We start from the raw sequence: 18,362 nt of genomic DNA, 5'->3' as shown, positions 1-18,362 counted from the left end.
TTTTGTGAGCTCTGCTGCCCAATCTTCCTTTGCAGTTTCCTCCTCCTGTCCCTTGGTTTTTCTTGTTGCTCTCTGGCAACCCATTTTTGTTTTATCCTGATTGCCTCAGAGTGGGAAACCTATGTAATTCTGTATGTTAGGTTAGTATTGTGTATGTCAGAGTGTGGGGGGGGGAGGTAGAGGAGGAACTGTTGCTATGTGGGAGAGTAGTGGGGAGGGGGGGGAAGGAGGGAGAAGCAAGTGGGTAAGTGGGAGAGGGAGAGGGGGAAGGAGGGAGAGGTGGGGAGGGGGAGGGTGAAAGAGGGAGGGGAGGGATCAGGTGAAGGAGTGAGATGTCGGTGGGGGAGGGGGGGAGTGTATGTGTGAGTCTGGCAATGTGTGTGTGTGTGCGTGTGTTGTGTGTGTATGTTGTGTGTGTATGTTGTGTGTGTGTGTGTGTGTGTGTGTGTGTGTGTGTGTGTGTGTGTGTGTGTGTGTGTGTGTGTTGTGTGTGTGTGTGTTGTGTGTGTGTGTGTGTGTGTGTGTGTGTGTGTGTGTGTGTGTGTGTGTGTGTGTGTGTGTGTGTGTGTGTGTGTGTGTGTGTGTGTGTGTGTGTGTGTGTGTGTGTGTGTGTGTGTGTGTGCCTTAAAACAGCACCTGCCTTAAAAGACAGGTGAAATTGCAAAGCTCGAGAATATACATAGAACTTCCACTGCCCGTATGAACTCAGTCAAGCACCTAATTAACAGATCCACCTGAAGTTCCTCGAACCGTACTTCGTAGAGTGAAGGCAAGAACGATACATCATAATTTATACCTGGAAAATTCTGGAAGGATTGGTCCCAAATATGCATACTTAAATCACTCCATATGAAAACAAGAGTCTTGGCAGTTGGTGCAAAATAACTCCACTGAAAAGCAAGAGCGCAATGAACATAAAAGAATAAAGATTTTTTTACACAAATCAATTTTACAGTCTAAGAGCTGTCATTCTACCCCAGCTCACTTCAAATACTAACCCCTCTAAAGCGTAATAACACTCCCCCCGGGTGCGACCCACAACAGTCGACTAACACCCAGGTACCGACTTACTGCTAGGTGAACAGGGGCAGCAGGTGTAAGGAAACATGCCCAAAGTTCCCACCCGTGCCGTAGGATCGATCCATGGACCCTCAGTATATGAGCTGAGTGCACTACCAACAAAGCCACGGGACACCTCACTTTCATCACCTTCATTTCGTACACAAGGCGAATTACCAACAACAAACTCCTAGTTGTCTTCAGACTTTGCAAAAGCATTTGACAAATGCGATCATGGCGTAATAGCCCATAAAATACGTGCTAAAGGAATAACTGGGAAAGTGGGGAGATGGATCTTCAACTTCCTAACAAATCGAACACAAAGAGTAGTGGTCAACAGAGTTAAATCGGAGGCTGCCATAGTGAAGAGCTCTGTTCCACAAGGCACAGTACTCGCCCCCATCTTATTCCTTATCCTCATATCAGACATAAACAGAGATATACACCACAGCACCGTATCATCCTTTGCGGATGATACTAGGATCTGCATGAGGCTGTCATCTGCTGAGGACGCGGTTAACCTCCAAGAAGATATAAACAAAGTTTTCCAGTGGGCAACGGTAAACAATATGATGTTCAATGAGGACAAATTCCAACTACTCCGTTATGGAAAACTGGAGGAGATAATAACTAGAACAGAGTATACTACTGACTCCGGCCATACAATAGAGCGGAAAAATAATGTAAGGGACCTGGGAGTAGTAATGTCTGAGGATCTCACTTTCAAGGATCACAACAGTGCCACGATCGCACGTGCAAAGAAAATGATAGGATGGATAATGAGAACTTTCAAAACGAGAGATGCCAAGCCCATGATGATCCTTTTCAAATCACTTGTTCTCTCTAGGCTGGAATACTGCTGTACATTAACATCTCCATACAAAGCAGGTGAAATCGCAGATCTAGAGAGTGTACAGAGATCCTTTACTGCACGTATAAGTTCTGTCAAGCACCTTAACTACTGGGAACGCTTGGAAGCACTTGACTTGTACTCGTTGGAACGCAGGAGGGAGAGATATATCATAATCTACACTTGGAAAATCTTGGAAGGAATGGTCCCAAATCTGCACACAGAAATCACTCCCTACGAAAGTAAAAGACTGGGCAGGCGATGCAAAATGCCGCCAATAAAAAGTAGGGGCGCCATTGGTACACTAAGAGAAAACACCATAAGTGTCCGGGGCCCAAAACTGTTCAACAGCCTCCCATCAAGCATTAGGGGAATTGCCAATAAACCCCTGGCTGCCTTCAAGAGAGAGCTGGACAGATACCTAAAGTCGGTGCCGGATCAGCCGGGCTGTGGCTCGTACGTCGGACTGCGTGCAGCCAGCAGTAACAGCCTAGTTGATCAGGCCCTGATCCATCGGGAGGCCTGGTCGTGGACCGGGCCGCGGGGGCGTTGATCCCCGGAATAACCTCCAGGTAACCTCCAGGTAAGAGGGTACTTGAAGTCGGTTCCAGATCAGCCGGGCTGTGCATACGTTGAACTGTGTAGCTATCACCAACAGCCTGGTTGATCAGGCCATCCACTGGGAGGCCTGGTCTGAGACTGGGCCGCGGGAGCATTGACAGTCTCCAGGTAGCACGTCCTGAGGCCACACTGTCTTGTTAACCACCTGGCTAACAGGGAAAGCCATGTGAGGGCCATCACAACCCAACTGATCAGGAGCTTGCAGGAGACAGTGGCCCAGTTACTTGAAATCAACCGTCGTTCCGGCAATATTTCTCACATCTGCTGGTAACGTGTTGAAAAGTGTTGAACCACGAATGTTGACACAGCTCGATTACCAGTCTTATTTATGTTTTTGTTCTCTCTTAAGTTTCACTGCGTTTTACTTGGTGTAGGTTCCACACCGAAGCTACATATTCAAGGAGTGCAAGTATGAGGTATAGTGTTATATAGTTTGTTATATTCCCACAAGTCACTCATGCTTGTTAGTTTGATCTGTGCTGCTGCTGCTTTGTTTACATATGAGAAAAGTCTGGGGTTATGGGTTATTATCAGGTCTTTTCCTATGAGATTTCTGTATCCCCCCCCCCCTTCCTCAGACAGCACTTTTATGGTCTTCCCCGCCTGTGTAAAACACATGTAAGCTTCTTGGGTGACTACAGAGGAGGCTAAATCTACATTTCGACAATATCCTAGAAGGACTGGTCCCAAATCTGCACAGAAATCACCCCCAGGAAAACAAATGGCTAGGCAGACGATGAAATATACACTAATGAAATGCAGAAGTGCCATAAGTACACCGAGAGAGAACACAATAAGTCTAAGGAGCCCAAGACTATTTAACAGCTTCTCATCATATATAAAGAGATTACCAATAGACTCCTAGCTATCTTCAAGAGGGAACTGGATAGGTTCCTGACCAGTCGGGCTGTGATTCGTAGGCTGGACTGCGTGCGGCGAGCAGTAACAGCCTAGTTGACCAGGCCCTGATCCACCGGGCCTAAGGGGAATTAACCCCATGAACACTCTCCAGATAAGGTATTTAGATACCTAATTACTGCACACGCCTTGCTCATCTTGTCGGTACTGTTTACCATTATTGCAATGGTACTTTCCAGCCTCCCAGCTTGTGGGTGAGTTAAGGTGGTGGTAACGAAGGATTTTTGTAGGGCGATAAGTGAAGCAGTGTGGTGGTGGGTTTGGTAGAGTGGTTGGTAGGGTGACAGCCGGGGAGTCATAGATGCCGCAACCACAGGGCTCTAATGCTTGACATAACAACGTGTCAGGCAGTATATCTTACCGGTCACAGTGACTCCTACATAGCTGGGCCAAGAGTGACCCCAGCCTGGTGATGCTCTACTTGGCATGGTGCTTGTGGTGAAGCCTCACCCGCGCAAACACCAACAGCCGCCAGCCTGGTTAGTAATATATAAGTTATGTGCATACTGCAAGCCGAGGCTAATATTTCCTCAGCAATAAAAGTTAATTTTAAATTTCGTAGTAAAAAATAATAAATTAAAATGTACAAATGCAGCGAAATTCCACTGTATTCACAAGGTGTGTGTGTAATTTGGCCAACCTGTTGTTAGTGTACTGCAATATTCTAGTGGCATCACTTGTTCTGAAGGTTATGTTGCCTATCATTTCTTGCAATTGTGAGACTGTAACGTCTTCCCACCTCTTACCCCCAGCTCTCTCATTTCTCTTTCGCTCTATGGAGTAGTTTGAGCATATTCTGTACTGTTTTCGTTTTCTACCACTGCGCTACGGCTCGAGTACATGTTCCCAGCCTGCTTACTCTCTAAATTTTAATAATATAAAAGGTATATATCCACACACTGAAAGTGTAAAAGCCACGCAAAAGGAATTGGATTATTAACTTGTAAATCAAAGTATTGTAACCAGTTGTTTACCTGTCAATACTGTGCTTGCTGTCATCAGTTTAAAACTCAGTGACAATATAAACAAACCAAACTACAAACTCACAAGACGACAAAACCAGCAAGTCCCATTAACAACTTTCAGACAACTTAATGGATTAAATTGAACAAAGTGACTTTAATAGACATCAGCTGTGGTGCCTACGTCGGACTGTGCTTGTAACAAGCATACTGACAGCCTGACTGACCAAGCCGTCAGAACGAATACCTAATCACAAACTAGAATGCAAGGATGATTCCCAGAACCATCAAATGGTAAACCAACATTCCTAGACAATATGCACATTATATTAGTATATGAGTCTTATAACAGAGTTGCAATTCTTAACACTTGTTACCTGCTTCTGGCCACGACATACCTAAGTGCATCTTGAAAATCACATTGACAACCACCTCGACGAAACTCTGCATTCTAACCCTTATCTACTTATTGTCTTGGATAAACAGATAATCATCTAGAGCTAGAGCAGCCATATGTATACCCGAATGAAACACCACAGTTCAATGTGTGTGTGATCGACGTTCAGCTATAAACACTAAAGGTATGTGTATTGGTATAACGGGTAAAGAAAGATGATACATATTCAGATCTCCTACAAATAGAAACAGTAGTATTAAAACAAAATCTAACCTTAACAATGTAAAAAGTTCCGTACCCCGGCACGATCCTGGCGCCTTTGCTGTTTCTCATCCTCATTACAGTTAATGAAAACACTGGCAACAGCTTCGTACACTTAGTACACTAAGTATGAAAGTATCCACAACAGAAGAGGAAAGTTTTCCAGTGGGTAGTAAAAATTACGTGTTCAGTGACGTCAGCTGACATGTGTTTAGAGAACACAATAAGGCAAATGTTGTGAATTCTTAGACAAATATCTGGGCGGATAATGAGAACTTTCAAAACATAATAAAAATGTTGCTAATGATACTGTTCAAATAGGTATTTCACCTTAGTGTATTTTCTATGTTTATCACAAAAACTGCTGACTTGCATTAGCCATTCTCTATTTTTCTACACTCGCATTATTATATATATATATATATATATATATATATATATATATATATATATATATATATATATATATATATATATATATATATATATATTCTCTCTCTCCCCTCAAGGGAGGTTCCTTGATGCTGGTGAGGGACTCTTGATCTTGAGAACTGGATCTGTGCTCAAGTTCCCTGAATTAAGCTTGAATACCTTCCATCCCCGCCTCCATAGGCGTTGTATAATCCCCACGGGTTTAGCGCTCCCCCTGATTATAATAATATTTTCTCTCTAACTAGTGGCATGACGTAAGCAGAGTGGTCAAAGGTTCAAGGAAAGGTCAACTGGTCGGCTTTAAGCTTGAAACTCTTGGATCATATTTTAATAATAAGTTAAATATATTTTCAAAATATTCATAAGATACCTCGACCTCGAGTCCTCTTTAACCATGTGGTATATTTATTTAGCCAAGTAGTGATTGTATTAAGTTAAAACTTCAAGCTTGATGTGGGCAGTATAGCCAACGTCACCAATGTGGCATTGGTGACGTTGGCTATTACCACCACCAGTGACACCATTCTTCAAGCATGCGTAATGACTGGTAAAGTGTTGATAGAACTTTGTGCAGAGATTCTGTTCATCCCAGTTAATGGTTGTGTCAGCAAGAAAGGGATTAGTGTGATCATCTGAGTGAACAGCGACGCAGCTGGTATGACTTCCTTAGATATACCTTTGATGAGTTTCGACAGTTTTTTTTTTTTAGCCCCGGAGCCTGGCCTAGGGCCAGGCTCGTCTGGCACTTACCTGATCAACTAGGGCCCACATATCTATCATGGTTTGCTTGATCAGACACCTGGTGAAGATACTTGTCCAGTTTCCCTTTTATTTCTGATATCTTCTGGTAAGATGCTGAATAATCTGGGGTCACGGAAATTGATACAATGTTCTATCATTGTGGCCACGGCGCCCCAGCTTTTCACTGGGTTTATTTTACACTCCCATATCTCTCACTCCAGCATGTTGTTATGGCAGTGTGCAGATTTGGAACTAGGCAATCAAGTACTTTCCAGGTATAAATTATCATGTATCTCTCTCTCCAACGCTCTAGTGAATACATATTTAACACCGAGTCATTTTCAGTAATATAAATGCTTTATTGACCGCATGATTTCTGTATCTGTTCCAGCTCTTGATATCTCCCCTGCCCTAAACGAAATCAACAACACTGAACAATATTCTAAACGAGAGCGTACACGCGATTTGAAAAGTGCCACCACTGGCACTATTTCCCTTGTTTTGAAAGTTCTCATTATCCACGCCATCGGCCTGGCTGTCGTGACATCTGCCTTGTGTTCCTTGAGAGAAAGGGCAACTAGCATAATTACTCTCAGGTCTTTCACGTGTTCCTTTCGTTCTATTTGATGACCCTCTTTTAGAGTTCTTCATTCTTTCCATATCGAAGCAGTTGGATCTTACAATGCCATGTTATTCTCCAATGTCCACTGAAAAACCCTGCTTACATCTTGAAAATTTTCTATGCATCACTGGGATAGGCCTGGTCAGGACAACAGCCGGTGGTGGTGACATGTACAGCGGAGATACATGTTAACACTGCCCCAGTTTTTTTCTGCCAGCTCCCAGCACTACTTCCTTTATGTGATTATGTGAGTTGTACTGTAATTTCAATGACAGGTATATGAACAACGTAGTGGTAGAAGCAACTGTGAAGACGGCATAAGACAGCTGTGACAACTATATATCTGCCTCTCTATCAAAGACAAACTATCACCCTATTTAAACTACATAACGTGCGCCTTTCGTAGCTTCAGGCCTGTCTGATCAACTTCCTGCTTTATTTCTCTCAACTACTGTAAGATGGTTCACAAATCTTTAATAGGACTTCAAGAAACTGTCAAGCTAATAGATTTTACAATCATAACTAAGCGCTATCAAGCTAACAAAGTGCCTCAGATCTAATCACGCACGCACTGCTGCTACGGTTTGGTCACTGTATTGTCATCTGGTTGAAGTTGTACTTAAGAAACATGGCTGCTCCAAATCTTAAAAACTAGAGACCAGTTGCTCATCTCTCTAGAATATTTGAATCTATTCTTAAAAATCTTCATAAGCACCTCGAACACTGCCATATTATCTCCGGTTACTGGTACTGTTTCAGTAAGGCAGGTTTTATAAGTAACTTTGCTTCTCTTATTCATGTAACTTACTCAAATTATACTGTGCAAGAACATTTACCTGTGACAAAGCTTGAAGGCAACAAACACGTTGCAAATCAAGCTTTTATTGGGATATTTAATCAACTTGTAATTTTATTTAGGTTAGATTTCATATTAGTTCACCTCAACTAATTTTTGTTGGTCACGAATAATCACTAGACGGGTCTTCGTCATATAACCCGTTCAGTAGTGTGGGTGCAGTAACTGTGTACTGCAAGTGAAGGTGGAGTAGCCGATGGTGCATTAGTGAGTAATGGCAGTTGGGAGAGCTGCTTTTCCAGTGCTAGACTTATTGGTCTGAGTGTGACCTCAACTAAAGATTCATCCACCTATATTTAGAAACGCCTCTCACACCTGGGCAAGCTTCCACTTTACCAGAATTGCTCTCATCAGTGCACCTCACCTCCCATCTATTCTTCAACACTTACATGGCTCCTGCTCTCAGTCACTTGTCAACTGTATCTACCTGTTGTCTATTTCTTGATTCGAAAGTCATCGCCAGATCAGGTATCGCAATTGACGACTTGATCAATCACTCTGTAGCTGCAAGCAGTAAATAGTTCAGAGTGGGAACCATAGCTCGGATGATCAGGAATCAACTTTAAGAACTTCTACAGTTCCCTCTCGAAGACTGCTAGGTGTCTGGTAATTCCCTTTATGTATGAAGGGTATTGAAAAGTGTTAGTCCCTTGAGACTTGCATTATCTCTTATGCACTCATTACACCACTGTTTTTCAGTGAAGGTATTTTGCACAGTCTGTCGAACCTTTTGCTTTCGTAGGGAGTAATTTCTGTGTACCAATTTGGAACAATCAGTTATAGTATTTCTTAGGTGTATATCATTCTCGCCTGAGTTCCAGGGATTACCGTTGAAGAAACTTTAGGTATTAACAATAATTTAGGTTTCTGACTTTCTACGGACAGTGAAGGTTCTCTAAACATTTTCCAAATCTGTGGTTTCTCTTCAGACAATATTGACAGACAGCAGAGGAAGAGCCATGTTACAAAGAGAGACCACTGCGGAGATACTGGTCATGCCACACCTAGGGCGCTTGAAATTTTTGAATTTTTTATGAGTCGGGTGTCGTCGCGCGTCAGGTGTTGCTTTGTTGTGGGATGTAATGATGAGGTGTGGTCTCGACCCTTTATATGTCTTCCTTTGATGTATTGTCTTTCTAGTTCCTTGGCAATGTGAGATGTCACGAAAGCGCTTGGAATTTCACTATCCTTTCACAGTGGTTGTTCTGCATATTCTGATATCACCTGTTTACTGTGATCTTATTGCATATATATATATATATATATATATATATATATATATATATATATATATATATATATATATATATATATATATATATATATGGCGTGAACCGTGGTCCTGACATTGGCTGGTTCAAGCCTCCCGTCCATCTTTGTTTATTTATTCACAGTCGTTCATTACGATTTAAATCGAGTTCTCTCTCTCTCTCACACACACACACACAAATAAATTATATATATATATATATATATATATATATATATATATATATATATATATATATATATATATATATATATATATATATATATATATATATAATTTATTTAAGTGGTTAACTGGTGTGGATCATTTAGCACACGCAGTGGAACAAGCTCAATCCTCGGTCTGCTAATCGTTAACTAGCTGTATATTCGCCTATGTATCGAGCTTCACACATTAAACCCCTCAAGGGAAGTTCCTGATGCGGTTGAGAGGATCTTGATCCAAAAAAATTGAACTTATTCTCCCTTGGATCGAACTTAATTGCCTTCCATTTCCCAAGCATTGCACGATTCCTACGGGTTTAGCACTTTCCCTAAAATAATGTACAAGCTATCATTTATTGTTCAGACACTTAAAATGCAAATCGTCAGACCTGAGGTCACAAGAAAAAAAGAATTTCTCATGATTAATATTTTTGATAACCGGATTTTGTAAACGCGCTGCAAACTGACTCCTTGTTATTCTTTAATATATTCTTAAATTTATTTTGAATATAAAAACTCGTATTGCGTATATAGTTTTATATACTGAATATTATTATAAAATGTACACAGTGGAGGACTTGGCGATAGCGTGCACTGTAAAAAAAAAAAAATCTCAAGATAGATAAGGTGCCAAGAGGAAGATGTGACATGTGAAAACTTGGCAGTGTTTCAAAGTGAAGGCATGAATACACTGATAACCTCTGCTGGCACAAGCTGAACCACCACCATCACTACCATTACCACTACCATCACCACCACTACTGTCACCATCAAGACTAACCTTGGAATGTGCTTGTATACAAAAAAACCTAGTAAGGCAGACGAAATTGCAGATCTGAAGACTGTAAAGAGAATCGCCACTGCCTATATGAATTTATTAAATCACTAAAATTACTGGCAATGCTTAAGTCATAGAACTGTTCTCCTTGGAAAGTAGACGAGAAAGACGCTTCATAATTTATATCTGGAAAATTCTGGAGAGATTGGTCACAAACCTGAACATTGAGATCATTACCCACGAATACTTGACAGACGGTACAAAATACCCTAGTGAAAAGCAGAGGTACTATGAATGACATACTTGCTGAAACAATACCCTCCCTTAATGTATAAATGGGATTACCTGCGCTGTATGACCCTTGTAGGTTTAGCGCTTCTTTTTTATAATAATAAAGGTGATTACAGGTTCCTACCTGGTCATCGGGGCGGTGATGCATACGTTGAACTACGTGCGGCTAGCACCAAGAGCTAGATTGATCAGGCCATCAACCAGGAGGTCTGGTTTGGGACCGGGCCACTGGGAGGGTGACCCCTGAAATCATCTTCAGATACTAGACGTCTTGGTTCGTCCCGGATTTGTGGGTTAGTTGTACACTCTTGCTGCCACGGTATGGTGACGTATTCTTCATAATGATGAGTAAGAGAAGTGTAAGATTAAAGAGGATGAAGTACAAGTGAGCAGGAACTAGCGGAAGTGTGAAGAGGGTTGAGTGTGAAGGTAAACACACCCACCACCACCACACCTCTTGAACCCCCCACCCCAATGATCCGCCCACCCGACCACTGATCCCCGTCCAGCCACTGTTCTAATTTCATCACTGTGGTACGCTTGTTTGGGCCAGCATAAAGGATGTGATCGTTCACACGCAACTGATGCAGGAACACATAACATGACCATTCCTTCATAGTTCTTCCAGTTGTCAACAAATGCTATGTTCTTCGAATTATTATGTACCTTTGTAATCTTTTGACTACCGCCCACAGGATGGGTATGGGGTGCATAATAAAGATATTAAACTAACTTCGAATTTAACTTCAATACTCTGTGACTTTACAACAACACTCAAGCAAAAAGCCAATGTTTGTATGTTCAAATTGGCCGGAACAAGGCTTAGTCTGGGGCAGGTCCTCTCTACTTACCTGGAATAAATTTCGGTTGTCACCGCTCACGCAGCCCACTCCCTGATCAGACCAAAAATTCACACCGATAATCCTAACATCGCACATCAGAAGTCTTTGGAACAGCATAACCTGCACAACCCAAACCAGAATGGATTTAGAGCCGGAAGATCATGCTTGTCACAGCTACTAAATATTATGACTGAATTATGGGGGCGCTGGAAAAAAAAACAAAGCGCAATATGGTATACACAGATATCACAAATGACATTTGACAAATGTGATCATGGGGTAATTGTGCATATATTTAATGAGGGAGATGGGTATAACGGAAAAAGTACACAAATGGATATTCATCTTTTGACAAACAGAACACAAAAAGCAAGAGTAATCAGAGCAAAATCCAGCATTAGTAAGCTTAGTACACTGTCCTGGTCTGGGTTCAGGTCGCGGGGGCATTGACCCGCCCCCCTCCCCCCCCGGAAACGTCCTTCCAAAAACACGGCTCTGGCACCTTTACTGTATATTCTCATAGCGGATATAGGTTAAAAAGAAAAAAAAAACGGTCGCCACAATTTCGTATCATCATTTGCGAATGATACCAAAACAAGCATGAAAATCACCTCAGAAGAAGAGGAAAAACTGCTAGAAATTATAAGCCAAGTCTTCCAGTGGGCAGTGGAGAATAACATGACGTTCAATGGTGACAAGTTCCAACTGCTTACCTTTACCTTTGATATACCTTTGAAGAGTTTCGAGTTTCACTACTCTTGGAGCCCGGCCATGGGCCAGGCTCGTCTGGTGCTTGCCTGGTCAACCAAGCTGCTGTTGCTGGAGGCCCGCTGCCCCACATATCCATCACAGCCTGGTTGATCTGGCACCTGGTGAACATACTTGTCCAGTGTCCTCTTAAAGGCTTCTACACTTGTTCCAGCCGTGTTTCTGATATCTTCTGGTAAGATCTTGAATAATCTAGGACCCCGAATGTTGATACAGTGTTCCCTTATTGTCCCCACCGCACCCTTACTCGTCACTAGGTTTATTTTGCACTTCCTCCCATATTTCTCACTTCAGTATGTTGCTATGGCAATGTGCAAATTTGAGACTAGGCCCTTGAGTACTTTCCAGGTATATATGTATTATTATTATTATTATTATTATTATTATTATTATTATTATTATTGGGAGAGCTAAACCCGTAGGATTATACAGCGCATATGGGGGGGGAGGTATTCAGGATCAATTCAGGGAATCGAAGCACAGATCCATTTCCCTGGACCAAGAGCCCCTCACCAGAGTCAAGGAACCTCCCTTGAGGGGATATATTATCCGCTCCAATGAGTACATGTTCAAGACTTGAAGGCGTTCCCAGTAATTTAGGTGCTTTAATGACTCAGTGTGAGCCGTAAATGATTTCTGTATTTTTTCCAGCTCTGATATTTCTCCTGCTTTGAACGGGGCCGTCAGCACTAAGCAATATTATAAGTGAGGGAGCACTAGCGATTTGAAGAGTGTCACCAATGGCATTATTTCCCTTGTTTTGAACGTTCTCAATTCCCACCCCGTCATCTTCCTGGCTGTCGTGATCTTTGTTTTGTTATGGTCTTTAAAAGAAAGGTCCGCTGACATAATTATTCCCAGGTCTTTTACTTGTTGCTTTCGTTTTATTTGGTGACTCGGTTGAGTTTTGTATATACGTTGTGTTCCTTTTGAGTTCTTCATTCTTTCCATACCTAAGCGACTGGAAGTTATCACCACTGAACGTCATTTTGTTCTCCACTGCCCACTGGACAACCCTGCTAGTGTCTTCTTGTAATTTTTCAGTGTCCTCTACCGTAGTGACTTTCATGCTTATGGAAATAATGAAGAACTCAAACGGGACACTACATACAAAAATTCAAGACCACCATCAAATAGAACGAGAGGAACAGGTGAAAGACTTGGGTGAAATAATGTTAGCTTTTCTTTTAAGAAACACAATATGGCTAATGTCAAAGCCAGGAAAATGATGGGGCAGATATGAAGAACTTTCAAAACAGTGCACACTATTCAAATCGCTTGTGCTCTGGCAAAAGCGATATGATATCTCTTTCAAGCGCTGGATCAACCAGGCCATGATGGATATATGAGCCAATGGGGCCGTCAGCACCAACAGCCTTGCTGGCTAGGCATGCAGGAGACAAGCCTGACCTATGACCGGGCTGGGGGGAGTGAGCATTAAAATTCTGGAAACCACTGAATGTAAAAAGTTGATACTTGGCGAAGTAGTTTGAGAAGGAACCAGGAGCTGAGACTCACCCTCATTAAAACAAATATCAGTAAGAGCAGTGATCCCTTTCCTCTGCCACACACCTGCAGATATGCACAGCACCTGTGTTCAGTGGAGAATGCGCTAGCCACAACTGAGCTGGCTGGAGTTGGTTCCCCAAGACTCCGCGCTACACACTATCTTACACAGTACCACATCTGACACCACCTTGTTCTTCACGTGGACTCCATCGTTGCTCTCCACTCACACTCGACCACAGAACAATGTGAAACTATCATCTCTATTTTGAGCATCTTTCAGCTCAAGCAGCAGTGGGAAGGAGTGTCACACGCAACTGGACTCCAAGGCATGTTTGTGTCTAAGGGAACAAGGCTGCAGATGAAACTGCCCTATTAGTCACAGGTAACGAGCATGTAGAGGCCATCATACCAATCACTCCGCAACAGACGAAACTACTGTTCCAATTAACTGTATGGCAAGAGTACAAGAGTAAAGCTCAGAAAATGATATAAAATAGGTCCTTGATCTGTATTCCCTGGAACGCAGGCGAGAGAGATACATGATAACATACACTTGGAAGGTCCTGGAGGGATTGGTACCAAACCTGCACATGAAAATCATTCCCTGTGAAAGCAAAAGACTCGGCAGGAGATGCAACATTCCCCCAGTGAAAAGCAGGGGCGCAACGAGTACATCGAGAGACAACACAATAAGTGTCCGGGGTCCAAGACTGTTCAACTGCCTCCCAGTCTACATAAGGGGGATTACCAATAGACCCCTGGCTGTCTTTAAGAAGGCACTGGACCGGGGTGTGGTTCGTACGTCAGCTTGCGCGCGGCCAGTAGTAACAGCCTGGTTGATCAGACCCTGATCCACCGTGAGGCCTGGTCTCAGACTGAGCCGCGGGGGCGTTGACCCCCGAAACCCTCTCCAGGTAAACTCCATGTAAACTCCAGCACTTACCACCACCTAGCAACAGTGACGTGGTCAGACAACAACGCACTGTTCATCGTCTATGCCTGGGCTGCACCATCAAAGGTGAGATTGCTGAGAATGCAGAAGAACAATGCCACACTGTCAGACAAACTATTAATTCACTACCTGCTAGACAACCATGCGATAGCGCCACTTAGAACTTGCTGCTACTACCACTACGATACAAAGAGCTACCCAAATCTGCCGCCTCTAGCATTCTCAAGGATGAAGAACTAAGAAATATTTGTACCTAATTTAACAACAAATTCACCCCTACGATAACACATAACTGTGAAGAGAGCTAAGAGCTCTACTGCATACGTTAATCTGGAGTGATCTTGTACATCGAGATCACAGACAATATCACACTGAACTCTTACCAAACTCTTAAGGAGCCATGAAGCAGGTCATCATATGAGCAAGACTAGTGTCACGGTATTTACCTGACTGATAAACTTACAACAAACAATAATAATATACAAGCTGAGATTATACAGGTTCCTGAACCTAACAAATTATGTAAAAGAGGCATGTTAGCTGGAAGAAAGACTAGCTTGGGGGCATTCCCACACCTGTACCCTCTCACCACTATGATAACATCAATATTAATGAACATACCTATAACGGGTGAAGATAAAACTCCTCGTCTCAGTGCTTATTATGCCCTTGTGGTGCATGGACAGAGGTGCAGGAATGCCATCCGGTTGACCCGGCTTCCACATCATATTTTACCACAAACGGAATACCATTTACAGTTAAGAGCATAAGAAAAAATAACTAAGGTTCGTTTATTTGTAAAAAAATACGTAAGATTTGCTGCATTTAGATAATGCTCATTTGTAAAAGTAGTCATACCTAAATGTTGCAACAGTCAAATATGAAGCACATACTGGTGTAAGTTATTATACTGTGCTGAAATACACTGCCATTATGTTCACTCAAGTGAGTTGCACCCTAGCTAGATCTTATATATCTTGAATATTTTGTACAAGCCATCCAAGTATTTATATGTGCATTTCTTATGTACGGTTTCCAGCAAATTTCTCAATTTACGTTACGTTAGATTAAGTTTAGTTAGTTTGATTGTGGTCTAATAATTAAAAATTAACAAATTATATTTTATTTATTGGCACTGTGGTAGGTTGCCTGGAGGTTATTCCGGGGATCAACGCCCCCGCAGCCCGGTCCATGACCAGGCCTCCCGATGGATCAGGGCCTGATCAACTAGGCTGTTACTGCTGGCCGCACGCAGTCCAACGTACGAGCCACAGCCCGGCTGATCCGGCACTGACTTTAGGTATCTGTCCAGCTCTCTCTTGAAGGCAGCCAGGGGTTTATTGGCAATTCCCCTAATGCTTGATGGGAGGCTGTTGAACAGTTTTGGGCCCCGAATATTATATTATAAGATCTTAATTTTTTAAGCGTGAACAGAAAACGGGACCCACCTTGTACACTACAAAATAGTCAGATAATCACTGTAAGGCTCGTGAAACAGTCACCAATTTTACCATGCAGCAGTGAAATTCTGTTAGGATGATGGACTGCTTTTGTGACAGTGAATACTTATATTTTCTTTGTAAGAACTCTTAACTGTTTTAGTGTAACTCTAAAGTGACCCACATGAGTTTCTCTTTTTGTGAATCATATATAATTTAGCTGTAAACAGCCCCGGGGGGCCACTGACCCCACAGCCCAGTCCCAGACTAGGCCTCCCAGTTACTGGCCTCCTCAATTAGGCTGTTGGAGGAAGGCGGGGGAGGGGAAGGGGGTTGCTAGTTACCCATGAGGGTGGAGGTGGGAGGTGGAAGCGTCACTGGATTGGGTGTGTGATGGCAACACTACCTCCATCCGCCCTACTTCTCATACAAATTATCCACAGTGAACGCTCACGCTAAACTTTCTTATGAGGCTTCTCACTCAGCCACTCACATTTTTGCACAAGTGAACTCCCAGGCTTCAGAACTTTTTCATATGCACATTTCCGGTACTTATTTGCCTTCCCTAAAATTATAACAACGGACGGATCAGTTCCGTCAACAGTGATATCGTGGAAACCTGCTGAAGAATATTATACATTATAACGAAACAAAATGAAATATAATAAACATTTCAAGATGCAGTGCTTATTTTATCAGCACAATTATATATATATTAGAAAAAAAGACCCAGATTCTGAATCTTCGCCAGCTTCCAGTTAGTTTAATATGTTTATTATGCACCCCATACCCACCCTGTGGGCGGTAGTCAAAATATTACAGAGCTATACAATGGGTCCAGGGACTGAGCCGCAGAGTTTTGACAGCTGAACAAGTTGCAGTGGTAATGAACTATTTATAGGTTTATGTCTGTTTACAATCGTAATAAGTTATTAAGGCAGACAACACTCCAGCCTCTCAGAAGGCGAATAGAAACCGAGAACGCAGTACTTATTTTCCCCTTCGGATGGTCACACTGAGATACTGGAAAAGTAAGGTGGCAACCTTTGGTCTCAAGTGATGTCGATGAGCCTCGAATGAAGTTCCTCGAGACGATATATTTCATGTTTCCCAAGGATCCAAGAGTCTTCGATCCTACTGGGACGATATATTTCATGTTTCCCAAGGATCCAAGAGTCTTCGATCCTACTGGGACAAACTGCCCCTCAAGGAAGGTTCCTTGACGTTGGTGAGGGGCTCTTGATCTAGAGAATTGGATCTGTGCTCCAGTTCCCTGAATTAAGCCTGAATACCTTCCACATCCCCCCACAGGCGCTGCATAATCCTACGGGTTAAGCACTCCCCCTTGATTATAATAAAATAATGGGACAAATTAATAATCATGATTCAACTCCCCATACTTGTCAAGTGTAGAGTCTTTTCTGCAGTTACCAGCACTCCGTTTCCAGAGTGGATGCACAGGTATAGTCCTACACCAATTATCTACCACTATTCCAGGGAAAAACTATGATTCCATCAGTAATGTAAGCAGGATTACTGGGACTGTGGGTTACTAAGGATCGGGGTTCTCTTTCAGCTTGTCACTCAGCCGTAGCTAGGCTCCTCTTATGTTGACTATGATATGTATTAGATGACAACACTACCATGCAAGATATTGTGAAAACTTTCGTATTACCGTAAATACACACTATTCAGTGCGAATAGGGATAGATAAAATAAGAACTCTTGCAATAGATAGTCCATAAGATAAGATAAGATTTCGTTCGGATTTTTAACCCCGGAGGGTTAGCCACCCAGGATAACCCAAGAAAGTCAGTGCGTCATCGAGGACTGTCTAACTTATTTCCATTGGGGTCCTTAATCTTGTCCCCCAGGATGCGACCCACACCAGTCGACTAACACCCAGGTACCTATTTGCTGCTAGGTGAACAGGACAACAGGTGTAAGGAAACGTGTCGAAATGTTTCCACCCGCCGGGAATCGAACCCTGGCCCTCCGCGTGTGAAGCGGGAGCTTTAGCCACCAGGCCACCGGGCCACCCAATGGGTCAAGAGGTTACCTGGAGGTTACCTGGAGGTTATTCCGGGGATCAACGCCCCCGCGGCCCGGTCCATGACCAGGCCTCCCGATGGATCAGGGCCTGATCAACTAGGCTGTTACTGCTGGCCGCACGCAGTCCGACGTACGAGGCACAGCCCGGCTGATCCGGCACCGACTTTAGGTATCTGTCCAGCTCTCTCTTGAAGGCAGCCAGGGGTTTATTGGCAATTCCCCTAATGCTTGATGGGAGGCTGTTGAACAGTTTTGGGCCCCGGACACTTATGGTGTTTTCTCTTAGTGTACCAATGGCGCCCCTACTTTTTATTGGCGGCATTTTGCATCGCCTGCCCAGTCTTTTACTTTCGTAGGGAGTGATTTCTGTGTGCAGATTTGGGACCATTCCTTCCAAGATTTTCCAAGTGTAGATTATGATATATCTCTCCCTCCTGCGTTCCAACGAGTACAAGTCAAGTGCTTCCAAGCGTTCCCAGTAGTTAAGGTGCTTGACAGAACTTATACGTGCAGTAAAGGATCTCTGTACACTCTCTAGA

At 42.9% G+C, this 18,362-nt stretch overlaps 1 protein-coding gene across 2 annotated transcripts in view; it reads right to left on the bottom strand.

Moving 5' to 3' along the window:
* The window catches only part of LOC128700602 (MyTH4 and RhoGAP_KIAA1688 domain-containing protein RhoGAP93B), a gene marked incomplete at its 3' end in the record, with an annotated part of 257,681 nt that overhangs the window by 115,509 nt on the left and 123,810 nt on the right, over positions 1-18,362 (bottom strand). Inside the window, 1 exon segment of one of the 2 annotated variants that reach the window (XM_070098858.1) lies at positions 10,386-10,518. Coding sequence (XP_069954959.1) covers positions 10,386-10,393 — 8 coding nt within the window. 2 annotated transcript variants of the gene reach the window in all.

This window comes from Cherax quadricarinatus, chromosome 65 (genome assembly GCF_038502225.1).
Source record: "Cherax quadricarinatus isolate ZL_2023a chromosome 65, ASM3850222v1, whole genome shotgun sequence".
Taxonomy (NCBI): Eukaryota; Metazoa; Arthropoda; class Malacostraca; order Decapoda; family Parastacidae; genus Cherax; species Cherax quadricarinatus.
The sequence above is the reverse complement of the archived record's forward strand: the minus strand, read 5'-3'. Positions and strand labels throughout refer to the sequence as shown.